This window comes from Syngnathoides biaculeatus, chromosome 17 (genome assembly GCF_019802595.1).
Source record: "Syngnathoides biaculeatus isolate LvHL_M chromosome 17, ASM1980259v1, whole genome shotgun sequence".
In the NCBI taxonomy this organism is placed as follows: Eukaryota; Metazoa; Chordata; class Actinopteri; order Syngnathiformes; family Syngnathidae; genus Syngnathoides; species Syngnathoides biaculeatus.
In genome coordinates, this window is record NC_084656.1 from 16,522,247 (window position 1) to 16,549,115 (window position 26,869).

At 43.8% G+C, this 26,869-nt stretch overlaps 1 protein-coding gene across 2 annotated transcripts in view; it reads right to left on the bottom strand.

Annotated features, from left to right (window-relative positions):
• trabd2a (TraB domain containing 2A) overlaps nucleotides 1-26,869 on the bottom strand; it is an 80,769-nt gene that overhangs the window by 29,065 nt on the left and 24,835 nt on the right. For both annotated transcript variants that reach the window (XM_061802006.1, XM_061802005.1), the window contains exons 3-4: nucleotides 7,013-7,159; nucleotides 6,409-6,583 (exon numbers count right to left, since the gene is read on the bottom strand). In XM_061802006.1, the coding sequence (XP_061657990.1) occupies nucleotides 6,409-6,583; nucleotides 7,013-7,159 (322 nt within the window). The remainder of the gene's footprint in view (nucleotides 1-6,408; nucleotides 6,584-7,012; nucleotides 7,160-26,869) is intronic.

The window sequence follows — 26,869 nt, forward strand, 5'->3', positions numbered from 1 at the left end:
CTAGTTTGTTTAATTAGCGCTTTACGTCATTTTTTTTTCAGGCCGGTTCTCAGGGGTTGGCTTGTTGCTTGTTGGCTCGGTGAGTTGCTTTGGTAGACCACAAAATGGGAGGTAACCAGAAGTGCCATTCAAAATTCATGCGGCGCACACCCGCGGACAAACTGAGCAACGGCGTCTTTTAGAGCACTGCTTCGAAACTCTTCCCAACTCCTTTGCTTTATATTTGTGACCTAAATGGGATTGTTAGTAAAAAAAAAATGTATTATAAAAATCTAAAAAGAGCCCACACCCTGAAAATAAGCGACATTCTGTGTGTTTAGTTTGTGCAATTTGTAAATAGAATATTATTCTATTCAATTTTGTACATGAAATTGGCATGCTGTTCTCCCCATTTTTGTGTGGGTTTTCTCCGGGCACTCCGGTTTCCTCCCACATCCCCAAAACTTGCAACATTAATTGGACACTATAAATTCCCCCCAGGTGTGATTGCGAGTGCGATTGTTTGTCTCTATGTGCCCTGCAATTGGCTGGCAACCAGTTCAGGGTGTACCGGGCCTCCTGCCCGTTGACAGCTCCCCCCGACCCTCGTGAGGATAAGCGGTGGAGAAAATGGATGGAATTGGCAAGCTCATCCTCAGTTCCTTAATAAAGCTCCCAAAGGCACATTGAAGATGTGAGCACAAGTAGTTATGTTTGTAGTTTTGAAAGGCCATTTATTTATTTATTTATTGCTGATAACTATTATAAAAGTAGGTCACATCTTGATAACAGTAGGAAAACGAAGGTCTACAATTGAGAACGACTATTTCAGAGTGGAGCGAGTAGTGTTTGAAACTTGAAAAAACTGTCAGAATTCCGAGGGGAACGGGTACAGTACAGTAAAGCCCCGGTTCTCGAACGTCCCCGTTTTTGACCAAGTCGGTTTTCAAACGAAAATTTTGAGATTTTTTTTATTCCGTTTTCGAACGAAAATCGGTACTCCAACACCCCCGAAAAAACCCGGAAATAACATACTCCTGTGGCCATACCAGCTCACGCTTTGTTGTGAATTCCCACGCCAGTTGACCCATCCACTACACGTTTTTTTATTGTCTGTCTGAACTAGCGGCCAAAAAACCCGGAAATAACATCGCGCGTGGCGTAAGCAGCGCACTTTTGTTATTCTGTATAATGCATCTTCTGTACACAAACGGTAATGACTGTTGTTTTTCTTCTGATTGAGGACTACCGTATTGACCCCCAATCATGGCTCCAATGAAGACAAGTTGCTTGTTTAAAGTTATTCTGCACTTTTGTTGATAAAAACAAATGTTCACAAGGCTGGGGGCCGAGTCACTACAGAGACAACAATGCACTCCCAGCCTAGCGTACTCGACTACTCAAACGTACATTTTTAGCAAAAAATAAATATATTTCTTGAATTATTTTATTATATAAAATATTTGAACTATACATGTATTTCTACTATACAATTTATTATCAGGAAAAGCTTAAAAAATGCTTTAAAAAGCCAAATTTTTTAGGCTTGGAATGCAATATTTCTTTTTCCATTCTTTGTAATAGGAAAGATCGATTCGGTTTTCGAACAAATCACTTATCGAACCGTTTTTTGGAACGGATTGCGGTCGAGAACCGAGGCATCACTGTATGTTTAAAAAAAAAATGAATCCAAGGCAAGAAGGAATATAAAACAGATCTATCCAACAAAAGAGATCTATATCAGCTAGAGGAGTTACCTGACTGCGACATTGAACTGAACACATGCACTGTAGAAAAAGTTGGGAATTTGGGTTAGGGCTGCATATATCTATATAGCCATCCACATGCTTATCCTCACAAGGAGTGCTGGAGCCTATCCCAGCTGTCAACTGGCAGGAGGCGGGGTACACCTTGAACTGGTTGCTACCCAATCGCAGGGCACATCAAGACAGACAGGAGCGGCACTCAGAATCACACCTAGGGGCAATTTAGAGTGTCCAATTAATGTTGTGTGTTTTGGGGATGTGGGAGGAAACCAGAGCGCCTGGAGAAATCCCACACAGGCGCAGGGAGAACATGCAAACTCCACACAGGGATTGAACCCGAGACCTCAGAACTGTGAGGCCAATGCTTTCCAACTGAGTCACCGTGCTCCCCTAGTTATATACATATATATTTAAACTTCTTCCTATTTGAGGATGTACGATATCATTACCGAGGATCAGTTTCCAAACATCATTTTAACATTGACCAATACAATACTGGAGAAAAAATTGTTGCACCTGACAAAACAGAACGAAAGCTACAAAGACGAAAACCAAAAGCTGTCATGACTGTAAAATGACGTTAGGTTTTTTTTTTTAAAGGAAGAATCCAGAGCCTGAGATTGTGGCGTTCAGAGACGTGGTTGCCGATAACTGATAAGAACTGTCTGTCAACTGATTGTAACAGGGAAGTTGAGTAAGCTGCCATAATGAACTCCATTGTGGTGTGAGCGTGCGTACGCATGTGTGCGTATGTGTGTGCGTGTCCTTTGACCCCCTCCAGGGATAATTAAGGACACATTTTACCGTAGTTTGTCTTCAGTGTGGCTTTGTGGGGGGCTGTGGTATGTGTGTCAATGCGTGTGTGAGAGCGTGCGAAATAGCCAACGCACCCAGATGTCCCCCATCCAGTTCCTTGTCCACACTGACCCGAGCTGCCCTCCATTCGTCTAAAAGTAGTGCTTGTGGGCTGATTGGTTGTCTCACTTTCACTCACCAGCTCGAAAGACACACACACACACAAGCACGCACTCATGCACACACATTTTGAGGCCAAACCCTCGTAAAGGTGAATCCTTGGGGACTTGTCATGAAATGTACTTGGAGGTGTGCGCTTGTGCGTGTGCACGAGTGTGTGTGTGTGTCTGCTTTTGCTCAGCTGTTTCCTGCCAGGAACCTGCGAAGGCCTCCCTCTTGCTCCCCGACTCTGTTTAAAAGCTGCTTTCCCGACTAGGGAATGACCCAGCGAGAAGCTCCGGCTGTGGACGATGTCATCAGGAGGGGGGAAAAAGTGACAGCAAAATGGATGACACTAAAATCCGATCCTCTCCGCCAAACGCACGCCACCGCCGGAGCAAAACAACATGTTGAAACGTTCTTTCCACTGCCCTGCAGTGTTTGGGTACTTTCTAATTGGCTTTTAAGTGTAAAATGTTGGAGAACAATTTCATTTAATGTTGAATAAACATGCCTTTTACACATCTGATGTTTTTTTTTTTTTTTTAACGTGCCTTTAGACTTTGTGAAAGTGGCCTTTCATAAAGCTTATTTCCATGAGAGGCCACAATGATTTATTATGTAGGAAGCCGTTTCAATAAAATTCTGTTCCATATACCTCTAGTATACTCCAGTCTAGTATGCATCGTTTTTGCGATAAAGGAATAATAGTATTTGCAGTTGAGTAAATTAACAACCGAGACAGCTACCATAATTTCTCGAGTATAATGTGTCCTCAAGTATAATGCACACCCCCAAAGTTGACCTAAAAAAATCTGGAAAACCCTTCTACCAATGTACAATACGCACTGCCAATTTGCCGCTACCCATATGCTCAAAATATTGGGAATTATCTGTATTTATATTTTGTTAGGTTTGTACTTGTATTGTTTTCAAAAAACTGCCTGTACAACAATCATTAAATATAATCATTATGCACGTGCTGATGTAGCCCTAATATAATGTTGGGACGAGAATAAATATTTAACACTGTTTGACGTAAACATTTTTTGCATTAAATATTTGTTCATTTCTGATCTTTAGTGCAGTAGCAACAAACATGCTACGCTAACGATCGTGCAATGCGAGGTCCCCGAGGAGGTCATAGAGTTGAGGTTGGGGGCGCACATTACCGTAATAAATGTAAATGTGTAGCATAAGAAATCGAATATCGTATCGAAATGTATATCTATACCTTTTTTTAAACACTCTATGTACATCTATACAACTGTGCTAAGGGGAACTTTAGTCGGCGCAAAAGTTGAATACTATATCAAAAATCACGATACTTGTCACAGTAGCACCAGAGTAGAGTAGTCAGAGTAGCCACAGCCGTCTGCTACAATCATGTGGAAATATTTGACCAAAAGAAAAAGACCAGGAGCAGCGTCACTTTGAAAAGGGAAATGGAACCGGTACAACTGAGAATTGCTCAATTTCTTTGAGAAAAGCAAGATGGCCTCATTGAGGACAAATATGCGCTGGGCTCCCGCTAATTACAACAACTACATTCAGCGTTAGGCTGAAGACTGAAAGCCTCCCCGAGTAAATGATTACAACCTCGCTTTGTCCACTTTACTAGGCAGGCTCCCTTCTTTTGCAACCGAAGCGGCAAAACTCCCGACAGGACAAAGGCCGTCTACCTTAGATACACATCAGCCAATCAAGAAACACGGACACAAACACCAAACTTGGACTGTTATCTTCTGTCTGTATCCACCCTGCCTCACATCTTTCCTCTTATCAGACTTAACGGCTTGTTGCGTAGTTACGCAGGAATCCAGAGTATTAAAGTGACATTTCTGAAGCCTTGCAAAAGACTTCAGACCGAGCCAACCAGAAAACACGCAGTTCTGTTAAAAAACAAAAAAAAAAAGATGGTTTATTGGAGATTCTGCTCTCGAGAAAGATAAAAAAAATTGTTGGTATTTATTTGGGGCCTCCATTTTTATGGGGCGTCATGTGTTGGTCAGTGGTTTAAACAGAGAGGGGTGTGCAACTTGATCCCCCCCCCCCCTTCCATCTATTAACAGTTGGCTAACAAAAGAAAAATATTGGACTTATCGACAATTATAAAAGGTGGTGAAAAACCACCAAAATCACTCATTCGATTATCGTCCTGCATCGCAAAGAGCTATTGAGAGTTTCTGAACTGCACCAGAAGTTTGTTTGTTCTTGTCAAACCAGTCTCAACGACAACACCGCCCTCACTTAGATGCAGTAATCGGACGCCACGCAATAATGACAGCGCCCACAACCAGAGACGCACTAAAAAACTGCATTAACTAACTATCACTATATTGTTTATTGTAGAGGGTGACCATGTACATATTTCACAACATAGTCAGCCATTACGTTACCAGTAAAAGATGTTTAAACGATTAAGAATGATGTTTTGTTCTCAGGAACGGTGACTGTCAATTCATCTATTAAAGTGTAAAAGCAAATAGTAGCCTGTGGGGGTCATCAGTCAGGTGCTTAGTTTATATTTTATTGGAGCACTTTCGGGTTTGAACCAGTCTCCAGGAAGGATTTTTTTCAAGATCTCAGCTGCCTTGAATACAAACAGTCTTAAGGAGATATTAAACGTTGGCCAGATTTAAAATAAAAGAAGTTAAAACTCAAACTATTGGATTTGTTTGGGTTTAAGAACATAACACAGAACTGTATTTGTCGTCTTTTATGAAAAACTAGTTAAGCAGAATGTGACGTGCGACAAAGTCATTCTCAGCACCTGTTGTGAAAAATGAATACTGAATCCCTGTCGGACCGTGACAACTGCTTTCAGCACAAGCAGCCCAAGAGAAGTTGGGGTATTAAAACATATTCCGGCGTCGCAAAACACTCCTTGGACATAGGGGACATCACCATGGACATCAGCATTTTGCCCTGGTCCCAAACACTTGATTTAAAATAAGCTCACTAGTTATATACAACTTTGATATTTGTAAAAACCCACAAGACACAAGACTTCAAAATTGAAGTGATATGTCCGCTTGTTCCTCCATTTTCTTTGAAGCTTATCCTCACGAGGGTCGCGGGGATTGCTGGAGCCTATCCCAGCTGTCGACGGACAGGAGGCAGGCTACACAGTGAACTGGTCGCCAGCCAATCGCAGGGCACATCGAGACAAACAGCCGCACTCACAATCACACCTAGGGGCAATTTACAGTGTCCAATTAATGTGTGTTTTTGGGATGTGGGAGGAAACTGGAGTGCCCAGAGAAAACCAACGCAGGCACGGGGGAGAACATGCAAACTCCACTCAGGCGAGTCCGGGATTGAACCCGGGACCTTACCAGCAGACCCACCGGGCCTAAGTGATACGTCATTCTCTATACATCTTTCAGTACTTTAAAACGATTCAGTACTTTGAAATCTAGAATATTTAAACACAGGGGCTTTGATCTGGAGCACTAGGTTAGCACAAAGTGCTGTAGTATCCCTCGGTCTGAGTGGGGGTGTTGAGACGTCAGCAAAAATGAAAGTGCAAAAGAAGAAAGGAACAAAGCACAAAGGGACATTCAAGCTTTAGTCGACTCAAGTCAGGTAGTTTGTGTGTAGACTGCTTGGACATGAAGCCGATGGCAGCTCTCGTATGAATGTTTCTGTTATTAACTGGGTCATTCTCGATCACATATGAGGACTTAACGGTACAAATCACACCAACCTGCTCCAAAGGCAAAGAAGAAGCTCTTGTCTGTGTGCTCTTCCAGCAGGGCTTTCACCCTTTTCCCCATTCTCTCGTTCCTCTTGTAGATGAGTTCCTGTCTGAAGTAGCTGTCTATTTCCTGGGCAGTCACCTGCTCGCTGGGCGGCAATGTTACGTTATTGAAGTTTGGGACCTGCGATTGACGAGAGATTGGTGAAAGACATCGCTTAAGGGGCGGGTGTAGCGGAGTTGACAGCGTTTCTGAAATAAAGAGGATGAAACGCTCCAAAAAGTTACGCTCAGAAAGAGGAGTTGAATTGTGACTTCAGAAAGAGATGGGGGTCAAGGAGGAGGTTTGGTGGGATGGAAAGGTCGGGGAGAGGGGTTAAGGGTTACTCAAAAAGGTCAAGGGCCGTGTCATTGCAACACTGCGTGGGGGGAAAGGGTCAAAATGACTCTTAGCCTATTAACTAGAGGGAACGCAGCTGATAAGATCTGAGCAAAGATCCTTGATTGGCACCAAACCTCTTTCTTGGCCCATGCTCCTCCACTTCACAACAAAGATGGATGACCGCATAGCTAACATACAAGCAACTTACTTTGTCAAGGAAATGGCACTCACCTGTGAGGTGTCGTGGTTGAAGATGATGGAGTTCAGGTCCCCGCAGTTGTAGTGCCTGATGAGGTCTTCCGTTGTGTACGGGACCTGAAGGCTGCCGGCCCTTAAAGACTCCTGCTGTAGTAAAGTCTGGTTGAGGGCAAAGATGACCTAAAATGAGAGGAAGAAAAACAGAGAACACCCACGCCAAAGTTTTAGAATATGTGAGATCTAACTCATGATAAGAAAAAATAAAGCTTACTGTTCTTACACAAACACAAGAAACTAATCCACATGAGCAAGACCACTTGGGCTTGCCGTTGTTAATTAATGTGACTTGCAAAACTCCCATTTTTGTGGGGCCGCTCTACAGCGGGCTACATCATCTTTAAATCTGTTGATATAATAACAGTTGTAATGTTCTATGGTGGTAAATCATGATCTATTCTGTAAAATCCTATAAAAAAGCTCAATAAACTTCAACGCAGTACAGCCCTTGTGTGGAAATCCAGCGAGGTTGTATTATTTGGAATTTGACCAAAAATTCCAGCAAAACATGCATCAAAAGTCACACAAAGTTTTGCAGTTCAAAACCCAAAACATTATTTGATGTTCTTTGGGATGAAGACTACTGAAACATTATGACCTCCCGTGTGATAGATCAGAGGTCAGCCAAATCTGGAGAATTATGCGGCAAGAGCCAGGAATGAAAACCCGTTTGATACGCTTGATAATATCTTCAGCATTTTAAGTGACAGTAAAACCGGCGATTCCCATAAACCCCGAAGATTTACTTAACAACTCCTTAAGATGAGTGAGGCAGTTTGTCCCGCGAGTGCCTCTAAGCTCCTTTGCTGCCTGGATTCTGCTTTTGTGCGAGCGTGAAATCGGCCAGCGTTTGGCCATAGGACCCCGGTGAGCCCGCCGCCTATGATCAGCGCCACGGGGAAACGCATACAGGCAAACACTGAAGGTCCGCGGGTGTGGGCCTCCTGTCTTAGAAAGGCCCAAACCGCCGCTCACCTCTCGCACGCGGTCTCTGATCTCATCGCGGCACTCGCGACAAAGAACAGGAAAGTGAGGTTGGTGGGAACGGTTCTTCAAAGTGAAGATGTGTGTTGACAGCTGTGGAATTAAGTCGATGTGTCCACAATATGAATGAACGCTTATGTAATTCGCTGCGCATACCCTTACTCCGAGTGGGCCGACCCAAGCGTCTCTTTTGTTCATGTTTTGGCCTCGAAGGTCCTCCGATGACACTTTTCACTTTTTTTGTTTTTTACTTTTCGGCCGCCCAATTGTGGGAGCCTCGGTATAGCGGCGTAGGGAGAGGGTAGTGCGGAGCAGATGCCTTCTTGTCGGGGGACAAAGAAGCCCTCCGTCACCCTGTCCTCTCCTCTTTGCGCTCCCTCCAGCTTTCATCAGCCGCGCATCAAAGTGGCGCTCTGCATATGAAAAGGGCTCCCGTCTTTATGCCACGCAAATTAGCCTATCGCCGCCCCTCCCCGACTTCATTTCACAAAAAAACACCCTCACATCTGTGCCACGTCCGTGAAGGAAGGCCCTCATCTGCAGCGTCTCCGCTCCCCCCCCCCCCTCCTCTTTCTGCACTTGCCGTGCCTTTCAGCCCCTTAAATTATGGCCATAAAGGGAGAAAGAGGGCGGCGGCGAGAGGCGGTAAGAGGTGGGGGCTCAGTCTTGGCCCGATAAAGAGGATGGCAACTAAAACTCGGGAGGTTTTGACAAAGAGTCAGATGCGGAGGAAGCAAACAAACATGAAAGTGAAGACGGATACAAACTCCAAAAGAAAACTCTAACGAATGATGTCTTTGTTTCTGCCGCTGATTCTTTTACTTGTGTTGGTGCACTCTGGGTCAGCGGGTGCACTTTCCCACTCCCGCTCCTTTCATCAGGTGCCCCCCGTTCCTTCTTCTCATCCACGGCCGCCGCCCCCCCCCTCCCCAGTCCAACCGGGCCCCCATGCACACACACACAGACACACCCCTTGCTGATATCAAAGCAAATGGAGCCAATGAAAGTCAATAATTGTCCATTGTCATGGAAATGGTCCCTCTTGTTGCGATTGAGTGGGGTGCAAGTGTGCGTGCACAGCAAACATTATCGCACTCGGGATTCCCACGTGGAGATTTGGAGTGGTCCGCGGATGAGAAAAAAAAACACAAACAAAGCAATCTTGCCACTCTATCGCTGGAGTGTTATGATTTAGTTGTTCTTGAGGAGAGGTTAGCTTCATGGTAGTTGTCAAATTATGATCATATTTGGTTCATTCATTTGGATGTAAAGACCTTCTCTTAGCTTTGAGACACTAAAGTTCAGTTAAACTTTATTCATTCTTGCCATCTTCTGTCTTTTAATCTTTGTATCAAGATCTACTGTATGGCCTCTCTCAACTTTTGATCAGGCCTCAGCAAACGTTGGCTATTAGACAAAATACAGCATGGAAGAATCCTTTAAATTTTGCACTGTTTTCTCCGGTTATTCTCTTCAGGACCACATGCGAGCTATTACGTATCCCAGAAGTCTTTTGGGTGAGAGTTGGGATACATCATGGACTGATTGCCAGCCAGTCAGGTGCACCTATAGACGGTGATGGAAATCCCCCACCAAAAGGTCAAAGGTTAACCAACTGCTCCATGTGCCCAGCTGGTGTTGCGCCATAGATGACAAACGCTCTCCAATAGGAACTCACTAGTCAGAAATCTACAGTGAATACTCGGTTCTCGAACGTCTCCGTTCTTCAAAAAAATCGGTTTTCAAACGAAAATTTTGACATTTTTTTGCTTCTGTTTTCGAACGAAAATCGGTACTTGAACGCCTGTGACAAACCCGGAAATAACATAAGGCGCGCGCCCCAACCAGCTGACCCACGACGTGCTTTGTTGTGAATTCCCACGGCGCCGAAAAACTGTAAATAACTTAACGTGTGAGACCCAACCAGCTGACCCACGACGCGTTGTTATTGTGAATTTGAACGCATCGCGAAAAAACCTGGAAATAACGCGGGACCCGACTAGCTGACCCGCAATGCACATTGTTATTGTGAATTCAAACGCACCGCGAAAAAAAAACAGAAATAACATAACGCACGTGCCCCAACCAGCTGACCCATTATGCACGTTGTTATTGTGAATTTGAACGCACCGCGAAAAAAAATGGAAATAATACAACGCGCGCAGGGAAATATCGATTCGGTTTTCGAACAAATCGCTTCTCGAACTGCCTTCTGGAACGGATTGCGGTCGAGAACCAAGTTTGCACTGTATTCCGTATAAGTGTCGGCCATTCATTTTCTATGGAGTGGGCACAAGCCAATCCCAGGGTGCTACCAATCCCCGGTAGCAATCTTGAGCTAGTGTGTTTTTTTTTTTTTTTTTTTTTTTTTGCAACTGGTTTTGCACTGTTTCATCGGCACGCACTTGTCACGAACCTCCAGTGCGGGGCTGGACCCAAAATGCAGGCCTCCAGGACGAGGACATGAGCTTAGGTGTAGTTTTATTCAAGCTGAGGTGGCACAGAAACACTGTGATGAGGATAGCTCAAAACTACACTATTTTCAACGGTGGAGATTCCTACTCCCAGTGAATGCAACTCACAAACTCAGGGAACAACGCACAACAAACTGGCAAATGCCAGTGGCAAAAACTCCAACTCAAATACACAGCCTAATTACAGTCCAATGTGAAACAGCCATGAGCGGTGACAGGTGTCACCGCCCAGAACACTGGCCACGCCCCTCTTGGCCGTGGTCCAACCTGGCTCATGCCATTACTTGCCAACTGATTAGGCCTAAGATCGGATAAGAAAATGCAGTGGATTTCTCTATGCGCTCTATTTATTTGCAAAGCCATGAAAAAAAAACATGTTCAAAGAGAGAAAATGCCAAAGAAAACTGTTGTTGGGCCCTGTTGCTGAGAGGGCTTCAGTCAGTGGTCCAAAGATAGGCTAAAAAAACGTATTTATGGACTTTCTTTGGAGATGTACATGCTCAGCAAGAACACAATCGTAATTTGTTTCTTGAGGAGGATCGGATCCCTGTTGTCTTCCTTTATTAACACTTGATAAATCCAGTTGAAAGTATGACGCAGTCAAGGAATGTCAAAAACAACGACACACAGTATGACGGCAGCTTTTAGTTATCGCTCTGCCTTGCGCTTGAAAATAGGAAAATAGTGGCTTCCATACAATTATATATATATAATACATGATCAGTTTACATCAGTACAAAATATATTGCACCGCTGGTAATAATAAATCCGAGGTAAGCAGAATAATAGAGATTCTTTTTATGGTAAAGCCTCAGGCAAACGAAAGTCTTTGTTATGAAGATAGGTTTGGAATTGCATTATAATAAGACCGGCCAGTGTTTGTCTGACAATGGCTTTATTAACATTCCAGTGGGACATGTGGCCTTTAAATGGTTAAAAAGACAAACACAAAAACATAATGTGCTTTGGCCATTTCCCAATACAAACGAAGGCGGTTTCACACCACTCGATTTCCTTCTGATTCTAATCTTATCAGAATCAGAGTAACACAAACCAAAGATAAGATAAGTATGCAACAATTCATCATTTTTACAAGAAGTCAAAGTCACAGTATTCCTCTCTTTTGAATCATTTAGCCAACCGTCGCGTAGCTGTATCCCAACCAGCCCGCGGGCGAGTTTTAGTTCCCGAGAAGTTTATCAATCATACTCATGTCTGCAGTTTCCACACTGATGATGTCGCGGGCGGAGATGTGGTCTACCGTGAGTTGTAGCTCCTCATTTATTATGGTTTGCAGACGGATGCCTGTGTCGAGGGAAGCTAATGGCTACGACGCTCCAAGTTTCGCTCAGCAGCTTTTTAACTGGCGCTGCGCAATTCGCACGCATAAATCTATCGCCGCGGCGCAAGCGAGCTTTGGCTTCCTCGCCGAAACCCCCGGCTTTTAAACGCTGGCCCGCAAATAAACACACTCACACACACACACACACACACACACACACACACACACACACACACACACGCGCGCTTGTCTGTTTAAGTTAGCTCTACTGTTTCCACAATTTCGCCACGTCCTGGCATCCTCGCCTCCCCCTCTACTCTCGCTAACACGTTCACACAGCGATTTGGTTCCTCCCCTCCTCAGCCCCCTTTGATGGAGCACGTTCCCTCTCCTCACTCGCTTCTTTCCATCCATCTCTCCCTCGCTCCCATCCTCTACGCTTTGATCCTAAACATCCCCTCTATCAGCCAGCTCTCTTAAAGATGTGACCCCTGCATTCCTCGGGTCACTAATGACCTCCTCGCCCGTGCGTGCGCGAGTGTGCGTGTGTGTATTTGCGTGCGCAAGCGTGCGTACACTCGCGTGAGGCGAGCTCTTTGCTCCACGCGTACATATATGTTCCGCTGTGTTTCTTTTTAAATGCTTCAACATTGTGGATTATTGCTGCCCCCGCTGAGCCAAAGGTGGACCTTTGTTTTTTTTTTTTGGTTTGTTTTTTTTAGCTTTTATTAACTTTCCACCGAAGGGGTGGGGATGGCGGAACTTGCAAATGATTGAATGGAGAAAGTACACTTGTAAGGCTGAAAAATGAAATATATTAATCATTGCATGGTTGTAATGCGGCTACAATGTATACTAATAGTTGCTCTACAAAATCAATTTCATAAATGAGCTCATGTGATTTCAATGATGTTGAATCTGTAAGGTACGGAGCCACTAAAGGGACATTGAAAAAAAAACTAACGAACTGGTTTGTCATTGTAATGAGAAACTTTCTCATTGCAATGAGTAAGTTTCTCATTGTAATGAGTAAGTAAGTTAAGAATGACATGGGTTACAAATGTCAGTCATTTTAAGCAAGCGGAAAGGAAGCCTATATTGTTATATTTGTGTGATAAAAGCTTACAGTTATACTCACTTTATCTTCTTTGAGTTGATCGATGACACTGTCAGGTACATTCCTTGTTTTGAGGAAAGAGACCAAGTCTTCTTCTGTTGCCATTCTCTCAGCTGACGTGCTCTAAGCAAGTTGTAGTTCAGAGGCTACCTGAATGCAGGAAGCTTCCGCTAGCAGGTAAATAAGCTACGACCCATAGGTAGCCATTTTTCGACACTTTCTCATTGTAATGAGTCACTTACTCATTGTAATGAGAAAACAGTTTGTTTTGGGTTTTTTTTTTTTTCAATGTCCCTTTAGGGGCTACGTAATAAAGTAATACATTCTGAGAATGTTTGTCTTTATTTTAGATATTTTAGTGTGTTAGTTAAAATAAAAAAATCAATATTATTGTTATTAGTAGTAGTAGTAGTAGTATTAACATTTTCTTTAACCAGTTTTGGGTGAGGTCAAAAGAATGCAACAAATATTACAAATGTCTGGATAATGTAAATGCTAAGTGTGCCCTAAGTGTGAATATACTTTACCTCCATTACGAATGATATTATTCATGTAATCAGCGTTTCAACTTTTTGCTCCATGAGCCCAGTATCAGCAACATAAAAAAAAAAAAATTGGTGGTGTGTATTTTCAGTTCAAATGTCAATAAATCTCCCGCATTTCTGGGTGTGGCTTTTTAAAATCGCTAAACGCTCCTAATGCATCAGCTAATCTTTGTTTACTTTTGTGTCACTGTTGTCAATCTGTGGCCACTGTGTGTAGTTTTCGTTCACAAAGAAATTCTGTAACGCTACCTGAAACGCACATTGACAATATTTCACACTATTGCGATTGTAAGTTGTAATTCCTAAAAATAATAATAATTGATGAAAAAAAAAAAAAAAGATGACTGTACTGTGCTTGATAGCTACACATAACCGATAAGATAGGAATGGGTAAAACTATTTTCTCATTCTCAAGGTATCCATTTGGAAATATTTATTCAACAATATATGAAATTAAAAGCTGTTACATGAAAAACGCTATACAGTGGTGCCCTGAAATGTGAACTTAACTCGATCCGAACTCGATCCGTGACGGTACTCTTAAATAAAACCGCCCGTACTTCAAATTACCGTTCCTCATTGAAATAAATGCAAATGCCACGAGTGCAGAAGCGTCACTCGCTCATAGAATTTGAACACGAGTGTCAGCCACGTTCGTTTTCTTTGCTTGTCTTCAATGAACGGGAACATTTTGACCCCTGAGCCCTCAGTCAAATATACAAACCGCATTTAATAAGAACTTAAGAGTCCAGTCATCCCTTTTGGCTTTTCTCTGTTACCGTCTCTTTACCTCCATCCAAAACTTCATTCTCTCTCTCTCCCCCCTACCCACTCCACCCCCCCCGGGTCCCTCACCCTGTAAAAACATTCTCGTGGGGTGCATTTACCTTGGTGCCCTGACGCAGCCAAAATATTTAGGCTGTCACAGGGAATCAGTCTCAACCCAAATGGCTTGGAGGTTTGTGTGTGTGTGTCTGTGTGTGTGTGTATTGGGGATTGTGTTGATTGAAATGTCAATCCCCCAAAGCACCACCACACCACTATCCTTCTGTTCAAGACACCACTTTCACTCGTCCATCGTTTAACGTTGCACTGTGTATCATATACATTTCTGGCGTGATGGTTTGCGCCGTTTTTTTATGTTTTTTTTAATGACTTTGATTGTTAGTCACACACACCCCAAAAATGTTGAGCAAGCCACTTTTTGGCCAGAGAGAACACTCTTCTGACGTCTTGGACTAAACAACCGAGGACGGACAAGTTAATGACAGGGATACTAATAGTTATGGCTCGGCTCATGCTGCGGTCTCCTGATATAGCACTGAGGTCTCCATTCATGCTATAGTTTCACCACGGTGTGAAGATTCTGGATGAAAATAACGGTTAAACGCGCAAATGCGAGGGTGCCACCTGTCATCGAGTTGGCGATCAACCGCAGATGCTCACTCCTCATTGATTTACTGTATGTCCCGATGTCTATTATTCCACATCAGAGGGGCGAGACGCAGCGCGCTTGGGTCCGGAATGCGACGGCCGCAACAGCTGTCGGCAGCCTTCGGTTTTCGCCAAAGGAGAACTGCCGTGCGTGTGGCTCACTGAGAACAAACGCGTCTAAATGCATCATTGCTATATCAAGATAACCTCACGATTGATTGATTTATTTTTTTTTTAATTTCATGAATGATCATGTCTCCATATGGTTTCACAATGATGCCCTTTTTATCTCACCAATGGGTTGTTTTCACTGACCCATACACAACTGCACACCGCCAGTGAGCGAGCTCCGGCGGTGGCCGCATGCAGAGCCTTCAGGCGGCGGAGGCCTTTAGCCAAGCCTCGGGGTCCGGGGCTAACGGCATCCGCCGCCTGGAACCTTGGCTAGCGGCCGCCGCCGGAGCTCGTGACCCGCCTTCGGTGGCGGCGGAGGCCTTTAGCCTAGCTTTGCCGTCCGGTGCTAACGGCCTCCGCCGCCTGGAACCTTGGCTCGTGACCCGCCTTTGGTGGCGGCGGAGGCCTTTAGCCTAGCTTTGCCGTCCGGTGCTAACGGCCTCCGCCGCCTGGAACCTCGGCCAAACCAAAATTGATCAAAGACAAAAATGACAAATGAGAAAATGATCTAGTCCTTACCCAAACCTTGTCTGAATTACAGTGCTGTGGACTTCCAAGTTAACAATCTGTTCAAGTAGGCTGGTTGGAGGCAAATTTGTTCAACTTTTGATTCGAGGGAACTAGAACAGCACTTCTCTGGAAGAGAACGAGCATGAGCTGGTGTGCGAGGTCGAGAGGTTCTAGCGGCTTGGGGTTTATCTGGGCCTGAAACCGCCCCCGGTGAGAGATGCCAAGCGGGCGCAGGCGTGTTTACTGCCACCCAAGTTGGTGCTCACGCCACTGAGTGAAATGATAGCCACCTTCCATGTCTGCCTCTGGTGTCGAGCCCGGTCTTGATTGTTGTTTGTGTCTCTATGCACCTAAAGAACGACTCAGCAGTAACCACCAAAAACCTTTGCCGGACATCGGCGGTGAGGGTTGCGGTCAGGCTGAAAAAGGAGTCCTAGTCCTAGCATTTTTGGACCGTGCTCCAGGGGTGCCGATCAAGTACTGGGAGTCCGAGCGGATTGCGGCTTTGGCGGTCAGCACGGCAGTAACTTGGAGCCGTGTGGGGTGAGCTCGGTGAAGAGAAAAAAAAATGCCAAACTACTTCGAGGAGATTCTGCTCTGCCATGTTTGCTTTCTGGATGTTGTGGTCGTGGGAATAGGGAATACTTTAAAACACAGGAGTCAAACTCAAGGTCTGGGGGCCAGATCTGCCCCGCTGAATGATTTTTTTGCAGTCCGTGAAGCTAAATCGTGTGTGAACTTCCGTGATTTTTGTCCAAATCTGTACCAAAATTTAAAATTATGATGAGGTGGTCAAGGATTTTTAGGGTTTCACAGTCATAACGGCCCGATAAGGGAAAGCGGAATTCCAATGTGGCCCGTGACAAAAACGAGTTTGACACCCCCGCTTTAAAGCAAAGTTTGGGGACTCAGAGGCGGGCTTTTCTGATCTGTGTCCGCTGAGGTGGCAGAGATGATTATAAAACGTCTCTGCAGCAGAGCCTCAGGGTGGAAGAGCCTCCACGAGTTAATTAATTACAATCTCTACTTTGGCGAGGCAGTAACAAAGCGTCGTATCATGAAATGATGCCACATGCAAAGTCTTAGTTTGTCATAATCATCAGACCTCGTTTCAGGTTTCTGAATCCTGCCTTTAGTTATGATTTTGTGACTCAGTCTTGTTGCTCTGCTACACCATGTATGACCCAGTTTCTGGAATAAAACCACTCCAAACACTATGCCGTTGTCTGGAAGTCCTGCATTTTGGCCCGCCCCCGTATCACTGGTACGTGAAAATGCAAGCCAACATCATGATTGTGATTTTCAAAATACTGTACTCCCAAGTTAACGGATGGAAATGAAAAGGTCAATAATGATGGATTTGGGTTTCAATTTTTGGAAGAAAAATGTATTTCAAGCTGTAAATTTCACAAATGATAGTTATTTAGATTGTACTGGCTAAAACTAGTGAAAAACTGTCACCAGCTACATATTAAGACACTATAAAAAGGGACATATGTGCCTTTTAAATTTGTTCAAATCATAAAACGAGTGTCATGATGCCTGTGAATCATGTAAAGCAGTGTTACCTCCTGTATGAAATGCGCTACGCAAATAAAGTTTGCTTTGCTGTATTATTTTCGCCTGCTTTTTGTTGATTGGGATAACATTGCAAGGGCGACATTTTTTCATAATAGCACAAACACAAACGGCAGTCCCCAAAATAAATGTGAAACCTTTGGCTTTGCGGAACAGATAGAGAGGCAGCAATAATCGCGGCACAGAGCCAGACTCCAGAAACCGCTGGCCCACTCTTGAAACTGAAGCGCCCACTGTCAAACCAAGCCTAATCAAATACACACACGCACAAACACACACACAGACACACACGACTAAAACACGTCGCTGCAACATGCGTACAAGCATGTTCCATCGACTTGCACCATAGACAAAAAAACACAGAGTGGCGGTTGTTGATGCACAGCTTTCCGCCCCCGACCGCAACCTCTCAACCGCATACTAACAAAAACACCCAAAAATGTTGGATTTTTTTTTTTTTTTTTTCGCGTGAACAAAATGTCTCCAACTCACCGATGTTGCCGCAAGATTGCCAAAATCGTGTCAAAGCTGCGTGAGTGGGATCGGAACACGCTATAAAAGTGTTCCACAAGGCCGTCAAAGTGGGCCCTTTTGAATTTAAGACTACCCCCCCCCATCAAAAGCTAGACAGACACAACAATAGAGATCGATTCCATAGAGTAAATGATATGGATATTTCTTTTTTTTTTCTGTCATATATATGTATATCTCATTTGGGTCACCTGAAACTCAATTTAAAGGTCCACTGTCATGAAATGGATGATTTTCAGTATGTTATTAATGGAAAAAAACGGCAGCTGGTATGGACCCATCCGTTTTTTCACCACAAAACATGATTTTGACGTATACAGCTTTTTGTAACTCTCGCCATGAAAACGTGACGTCACATCGTAAGAAAGTGTAACTGGATTGGCTGGCTGTTTGGTTCTGACCTGAAGTAACCTTGCCTGGTGGCACAGACGGTGAATTTCAGACAGCGAATTGTCGCCATTTGAATTGTTAACATTGAAAATTTACACTGAAATACAACTATTGAAAATGTGATCACTTTACATTTCAAATTCAAATCCTGGTGGCACATATTGACTTCCATAACCTTCGCACATTAGGATCAGGACCAACTAGAGCAAACGTGATCACAAAAAGATGTTGGCCACTCTATGACAGGTCAAATTTTTTTTGGCAACATGCATAACTTTGCAGGTACCACACAAGTGTTACATGACCAGTTGTGTAGCCACCAATATCTGTCAGTCTAACAAGGTTATTTAATACCAATGGGAATAGTCTGACCCTCAAAAAATGAGAACATTTAGGGTCAAACAATGTCTCTTAGGTGGAATGGATTCCCGTTGACGCTTGAGGCAACAGTCGGTTTGACTCTTGAAGCTACACAACACTGTGCAAACATTTCTCTGTCTGGTCCAAACATCTGTTGGGGATGCAACAAACGCCCCCTGTGTGGTGCTCCCATGTGAAATTCCACAAAAACCACCAAAAATGTGCGCTAAACACATACGAGGTTTATGGTCAGTTTAGTTCAAATACCATCGCGGGTTGTAAACATATTTACATACACTCACCCGACGTAACATCAGGTACATCTGCAAAATGCAATGAGAGCTGGAGCAGGAAACCTGGCTTGACTGATGACCCAAAAATATGTAATTATATTGAAAATGTGTACGGTTTGTAATATTTGACCCTTTTGAGTAGCATGAAAGAAAATGTCTCAGTGATGCTGGACCACTGCAAATGGTAACCATAATAATAAAAAAAACGAAAAATACAGAAAAAAAATACTGAATTTTAACTCATGCAATGATTGTTCCAATGTTGATTTTTTTTCCCAATTATTATAAATGATTAATTTGACTCAAAATTATTAAAGAACACTGCAAACTATATCACTACAAATAAACCCAAGGAGACAATATTTTCAGTTTTTTTTGTTCACATACTGTATGCAAATCACAAAGCAATTGCTGCCACCATCAAAACAAAAAAAACCCCAAAACTATGAAATAAATACAAACAGGTGAGTTTGAGCGAGGGAGCAGAAACTGTTAAACCGCCGCGCCGGTGGCTTGCGGACAACTTTGGCTCGGGGTCCCCTCGGCTCAAGTCCAGCGGGGTTTGGCTCATTACTGCTAAGTGCTGAAGAAGCTGGATTTAAACCAGACCGGCAACAAACACGGCCAGTATGGAGCGGTCCAAGCAGACATGAGGACATTTATATAGTTAAAACCGCACGTCAGGTTAATGCTCATTTGAAAACGAAAGCCTGTCAAAAAACAATCCACGACAAATATTTCCTTGACATGTTGAGCATTTGGGGAAGCTATTTATCCAAAAACCAAAACAGCTTTGGTTTGCGGGTTAATTTGCTTTGTGCGCTTCTTATTCAGGAATTTCAAGTGGACCCTAAACGGATGAGATACTACGTGACGCTTCACCGCTTTCTTTTGTTGCCGTGTCATCTTTGACTCGATTTCAATAAAGACGTCCCACTTTCCGTGCGGCATTTATTTGCTTTTTTTTTTTTTCCACAGAATTGAGCAAAATAAGATACTGCCCGTAGATGGCTGGGACGTGATCCAGCACTCCCGCGACCCTTGTGAGGATAAGCGGCTCAGATCATAGATAGATGGAAGATACTGTATTCCTGAAGCTGTGTGTACTTTGACTCGCCAGCACAACAGAAATTTCGATGTGTGGTGTGATTAGGGCCTGCATCTGGTATGGAAAAACTTGTCAGACAGTGAAGAAAATAAGTATTTGAACACCCTGCTATATTGCAATTCTCCCACGTAGAAATCATGGAGGGGTCTGAAATTTTCATCGTAGGTGCAAATCCACCGTGAGAGAGATAATCTAAAAAGTAGTTGTTCACCAGGTTTGCACACACTGTAAGAGGGATTTTAGCCCACTCCTCCACGCAGATCTTCTCTACATCAGACAGGTTTTTGGGCTGTCGCTGAGAAACACGGAGTTTAGGCTCCCTCCAAAGATTTTCGATTGGATTTAGGTCCGGAGACTGGCGAGGCCACGCCGGAACCTTGATATGCTTCTTACGGAGCCACTCCTTGGTTTTCCTGGCTGTGTGCTTCGGGTCATTGTCATGTTGAAGGACCCAGCCACGACCTATGTTCACTGCTTTGACTGAGGGAAAGAAGTTGTTCCCCAAAATCTCACAATACATGGTTGCGGTCATCCTCTCCTTAATACAGTGCAGTCGTCCTGTCCCATGTGCAGAAAAACCCCAAAGCATGATGCTCCCACCCCCATGCTTCACAGTAGGGATGGTGTTCTTGGTATGAAACTCATCATTCGTCTTCATCCAAACACGGTTCCTGGAATTATGACCAAAAAGTTAAATTTTGGTCTCATCTGATCAAAAAACTTTCTCCCATGACTCCCTTGTATCATACAAAAACTTCAGATGGGCCTTGACACGTGCTGGTTTAAGCTGGGAGCCTTCCGTGACATGTGTGACTTCAAACCATGACGTCTTTGTGTACTACCAACAGTCACCTTGGAAACAGTGGTCCCAGCTCTTTTCAGGTCATTGACCAAATCCTGTAGTCCTGGCCTGATTCCTCACCTTTCTGAGGATCATTGAGACCGCACGAGGTGATATCTTGCATGGGGCTCCGTAGCTCTTTTCAGCCGTGTGGAGTTGTACAACTTGGTCTCTGGTGTCTTTGGACAGCTCTTTGGTCTTGGCCATGTTACAAGTTTGAATCTTACTGATTGTATGGGGTGGACAAGTGTCTTTTTGCAGCTAACGATCTGATCTAATCGGATTCACGATAATACATGGAGTGGAGGTGGACTTTTAAAGGCGGACTAGCAGGTCTTTGAGGGTCAGAATTCTAGCTGATAGACAGGTGTTCAAATATCTATTTGCACCTGTAACACACAAATAAATCATGAAAAAAAATCATACATTGTGATTTCTGGATTCTTCTCTTTAGATTCTCTCTCTCTCACAGTGGACATGCACCTACGATGAAAATTTCAGACCCCTCCATGATTTCTAAGTGGGAGAACTTGCAATATAGCAGCGTGTTCAAATACTTATTTTCTTCACTGTAATCATTTGATTCTGTTTTTTTAAAAAAAAAGTACTGATACTGTGTATTCAGCTTTTATGTCCCACAGATCAGAAGGATTACTTGTTATATTTGTTTTCCATCCTCAAGTAATCATTTAATTGCGCTTTGATGGCAGGAAGTGTAAACTTTCCATCTCGAATTACAGCACAGGCCCCGTTTGTCCACTGCGTCCGTAATTGCGTGCGCGTGTTTATTATTGTTTGTGTCTGGGTGGGCGTGCTTGTTTGTGCACGTGCGCATTTATGCGCAGTTTTACATCTCGGTTGGGGTAATTAGAACGGGTGGGTACGTGTTAGTAAGTGCTCCGTGTTTGAATTTCGACGGCGCCCTCGGAGATTGCTTCGAGGCGCTGGTATCGTGTCACATGATGACGGTGCTTGATTTCTTCTCCTCTGTTGACCAAACATTCCCATATTAGATGTCGGCCACTTCCTGACATTATCTGCCCATCACTCAGGATACACAACACTAAGTTCCTCTTTTTATAATCTTTTTCCTCCCTAAAACACTTGTAGATAGCCACCGAAGCGCTCAAATTAAACAATGCAACTGAGAGTGAATACAAATATAGTCGATACAAAAAGTCTACACACCCTTGTTCAAAATGCTAGTTTTTGGGGGGCAAAAAAAAACAAACTGACCAAGACATATTAAAAAAGGTTTCCCACTATGAATGTGACCTGTACAACTTATTTTTGAGAGGAGTGGTACAAATTTGTAAAAATTAACTTCTGTAATTTTCAGCCTATAAGCCGCAACTTTGTTCACACGCTTTCAACCCTGCGGTTTATGCGGTGATGCAACTAATTTGTGCGTTTTTTCTAAACGGCCGCAGGAGGGCACTCGAGCGGAAAAGGTAAAAGTGAGACCGGTGGAATATATGTGCCAAGGAAGTGACTTTTACCGGTCCGGCCCTGTTAGCGCTGCGCTAGCGTGTTACTGCCGTGTCTCAGTTATTTTTTTCCGGTGTGACAGTCTGAGCGCTCCCTCGTGCTGAACGCTCGCATTTGTTTCTGTATTCTTTCATTCGCTGTGTTCGGCTTTGTGAGGCGCCCATAGCGAAAAGCACGCGGAGCCAAAATGAACACCCGGAAGAAGCATGGATGGGGAACTTTCAGACTGGCACGGATGTAGAAAAAGAAAAATTCTCCGTGCATGTGCATTAACCTGAAGAAGAGGTTGCAGCAATGGGAGCGCTCAGACTGTCACACTCTTCAGACTGGTATGTTTTTTTAACCGGCCCTGTTGGCGCGGCACTAGCGTTAGCGCAGCGCTAGCGTTAGCATTAGCGCGGAGCTAGCGTTAGCGTTCAACTCTCAGTGTACCATCTTTCTTTGTAAATATCTCGTGTTTCAATGTGGGTTTCAATGTGGGCACCTTCGGCTTTTACACAGCTGCGGCGTATGTATGTACCAAATGGTATTTCCTTTACAAATGTACTAAGGTGAGGCTGATAACCAGGTGTGCTCTGGAGGCCGGGAATTACGGTAATGTGGTTGCACAAGTGTGCACAGATTTATAACTTGGTATTTGTCTGTACTCAAGAATGAACCAATCACATTCAAACACATGGGAAGTGTGAGTCCGTACAGACATTTAAAGGTCCCATATTGCGGCTATTTAGACCTCTGTAGTGTCTCTAAAATGGATTCAATTCCACTTAAAAATAAAAAAAACATCTCGGTGCCCAGAAAAGGCCTGGCTGACAGCTACTTCTGTTTGACCCAGTTTTGTATCTGCTTTGTCCATATATAGCTAAGACCGCCTCCTTTCCTCTGATTGGTTCCCTCCATGTAGATGACCCAACCACTTGTGAAAGGACCCATGTCTGTCATTTGATAGCGCTGGCTCGGGAGCGAAGAGGTAGGCGGAGATCTACGCGAGTGACGTAGATAAACTTGGCAGAATGTCAGGATCTCGCAAATGTGGTGTAGTGTATAACCAAAAAGGTCAACCTGGCTTTGACCGAAACACAACATTGGACGTTGCTATGGTCCAATTCCATAAAATGCTGTGCAGAAGCAAATTGTACATAGATGATAGCCAAAATATTTGTATATCTTTTGGGAAGTGTAACAAAAATAAGATAACCGTCCAAATAATATCAGATAAACAAACAGCAGCGCCAGCGCCATTTTGCTGACTCCTTGTTGGTCTTGTCAGAGGGCACAAACCCACCTACTGAGGCTCACAAGCACTTGGCGGTAAACAAACTCACCTCCCTGACTTTGGCATCATTTTGGCATTTCTGCTAAGCAAACAGCAGAAATCCATACAGTTTATACGCGATACTGTGTCAATAAATGTTTGTTTGTGTTGAAATAGAGCAGGGAACAAACTCTTCGTACATGTTTACTTTGAGATTAGAGCAGATTTTCCTTCCAGTGTGTCCTCGCCGTAGCCACCGCAGCATGTTTTGTGAATGTTTTCCGTGTATTACTGTAAATGCCCCAGCATGTTATAGGAGATGTTTTTCTGTTTGAATAAAATGAAACGTGTCAGATGGGGGAAACTGGCTGGCGTTGACTTCATAAACGCAACTAATTAGGGAAAATTGATGACAAAGTAGTTAGCAGCTAGTTTTCCAGCTCGTGAAAGGTAAACGCAAACAGCCGCTGGGAGACTTTGCGACACAATAAGACGTTTAAGGGTCAGCCATTTAAATAAGAAAATCTGGTTATCTACAAATGTCACTAATAGTGGCCCTCTGGTATTTAATTTAATGTGCGTTATAATGTAAGAGGCCCTCAGATCCATTATTATGTGAGGTTGAAGATTTTTAAAGATGAATGTGACCAAGGACGCTGGGACCATCATTATACACAACAAAAGTTAATCAGCCTGGAGTTAGCACGCGACAGATACAAACCGCCTATAAGCATCCATCCATCCATTTTCTTAGCCGCTTATCCTCACAAGGGTCGCAGGGAGTGCTGGAGCCCATCCCAGCTATCAACGGGCACAAGTCGGGGACACCTTGAACTGGTTGCCAGCCAATTGCTGGGCACATAGAGACAAACAACAGTCGCACTCACAATCACACCTACGGGCAATTTAGAGGGTCCAATTCATGTTGCATGTTTTTGGGATGTGGGAGGAAACCGGACTGCCCAGAGAAAACCCACCCAGGCACGGGGAGAACATGTAAATTCCGCACAGGCGGGGCCGGGATTGAACCTGGGACCTCAGAACTGTGAGGCCAACACTTTCCAGCTGATCCATTGTGTCGCCGAGTTCAATTATTTTCATCTCAATATCCAAAACAAAGGGGGGGGAAAAAGAAACTAAATTAACCCTATCACAGCTGACTTTAGACGAATCGCGGGGTGCACCCCGGCCGGGATGAGTCGCAAGCCAAATCAAGAAAAACTAACTTTGACACCTTGAGACAATTTTGGGTTTAAATGAACCTAAAATTCATTTGTAGGGAATGTGAGGCTACTTTTATTTACAACGCTTTCCAGCTGCCCCACCGTGCTGCCCTTTAATATAGCCAAATGCTAAAAATGCACAGTAAAATTTACATTTAAATCTACTTGTAACAGACTTTGATGCAAGATGACGGGACTGGACCTGATTTTTAATTCTGGGTCTATGGTGACATGAAATAAATCTCTCGAAGGAAAGTCAAAAAGCATCATTGTTTGTTAGCCCATCAGTTATTTATTTATTTAGTTAGTTAGTTAGTAATAATTACTAGAATCCTACTTCCAGGATTATGGGGAATGACATAAGATTACAGGATTTAGGCAATTTTTATGGTGCTGCAAGGAATAATTCAACTTCCCACTGGAACATTTTGCAGAATGATGCATTTGTGTTAGTTAGAAGGCTCATTTGTGGTTCACAATGGATAGGACTCGGCTTTTACATTTGAAGGCGTGTTGGATGGTGACTGATAGTGAAAAGAGAAATTAAATGTGTGAAAGAACAGAGGGGAAAAATAGGAAAAGCGATGGGACTTGGCCATTTACATTCTCGAGTGGGCAAAACAGTTGTATTGTGCCTTGAAAGTTGAATAAAGGAAATAAATTCATATAAAAGTGACTTCATGGAGTACGGTGAGCAGGGTTAGAAACAAATGCACAGGGCTCCGTCGTTTGTAATTTTGAACCTTTTTTATTTAGTGCCACATATGAAATATATATTTTCCTCAAGCCATGATTACATCCATCCGTTTTCTTTTGCCGCTTATCCTCACGGGGGTCGCGAGGAGTGTTGGAGCCTATCCCAGGTGTCAACGGGCAGGATGCGGGGTACACCCAGTACTGGTTGCCAGCCAATCCCAAGGCACATCGAGACAAACAGTCACACTCACAATCACACCTAGGGCCAATTTAGAGTGTCCAATTAATGTTGCACGTTGTGGGAAGAAACCGGAGTGCCGGGAGAAAACAGCAACTTACAACTTCTGAATTTCTATTTATCATGTTATCATCATGTTCGGTTGTATAGGTTGAGCCAAAGAGTAAAAATGTCAAATAATTATTCCCTCATAGAAAGCTTTGCAGGTGTGTTCATCCAACCTCGCGTGGGAAAGATTTTGCTTTTTGTTCACTTATCTCCCTTCACACTGGAAATAAAGTTCCGAATTGAACTCGACAAAAGCCTCGACAATGGTCTGGCGCTCTTGTCACGTTCCACCTAAATTCCCACGGATTTCCTTTTGGCCCGCTTGTGCAAATATGAGCCACTGGGCCATTGTGCCATCGCAGACCGAAACAGGATGTGATTCTTTTCAACGAGATGTAATCAGCTCGGCTGCCCGTGCGGTACGGTGAGGTGCTGTCATCGTGCCAGCATCACTGTTGAGCAACAGCTCACTCTCCCAGACACACGCGGACTTGAGTGCGCGCACTCGCTATCTGCTGAGGGACGCGTTACCCTGCCAGAAAGCAATATGTGGAAAGAATAAAAACCTTCACAAGCTAACATTATGGTTGTAGTTCATCCATCCAACCATTTTTTTTCTACTTATCCGAGGTCCAGTTGAGGGCCCAGAAGTTTAAAGCAGATCGTCACGGGCGACACTGGAATTGATCCAAATTCACTTCAATTGACCTAAAAATTATTTCTGTTGATTACAAATATGTCTCTGTTCATCTATCAACGGCGGCATGGTGGCGCAAATGGATAGGGCACAGGTGTCAAACTCAAGGCCCGGGGGACAGATGCGGCCCGCCACATGATTTTGTCTGGCCCGCGGAGGCAAATCATCAGTGTCACCTTCCATGTTTCCTGTGAAAATCTTGACCAAAATTTCAAGTTGTCATATAAATGAGAATGTTGACAAATTATACGCCTTTTCGTGTTACCAAACATGAATAATGGGCGAAAAAACACATTACCCTTGATTACTGATTAAATTAAATTCAAAAATTAAATTTCATGTGTAAATATGATACAGCAATTAATTTTTTTTTTTGGTTTCACAGTCCTAACGGCCCTCTGAGGGAAACTGTAACAATAATGTGGCCCGCGACAAAAATTAGTGTGAGACCCCTGGGTTAGAGCGTTGGCCTCACAGATCTGAGGACCCGGGTTTGAATCCCGGACTGGCTTGTGCGGAGTTTGCATTTTCTCCCCGTGCCTGTGTGGATTTTCTCCGGGCACTCCA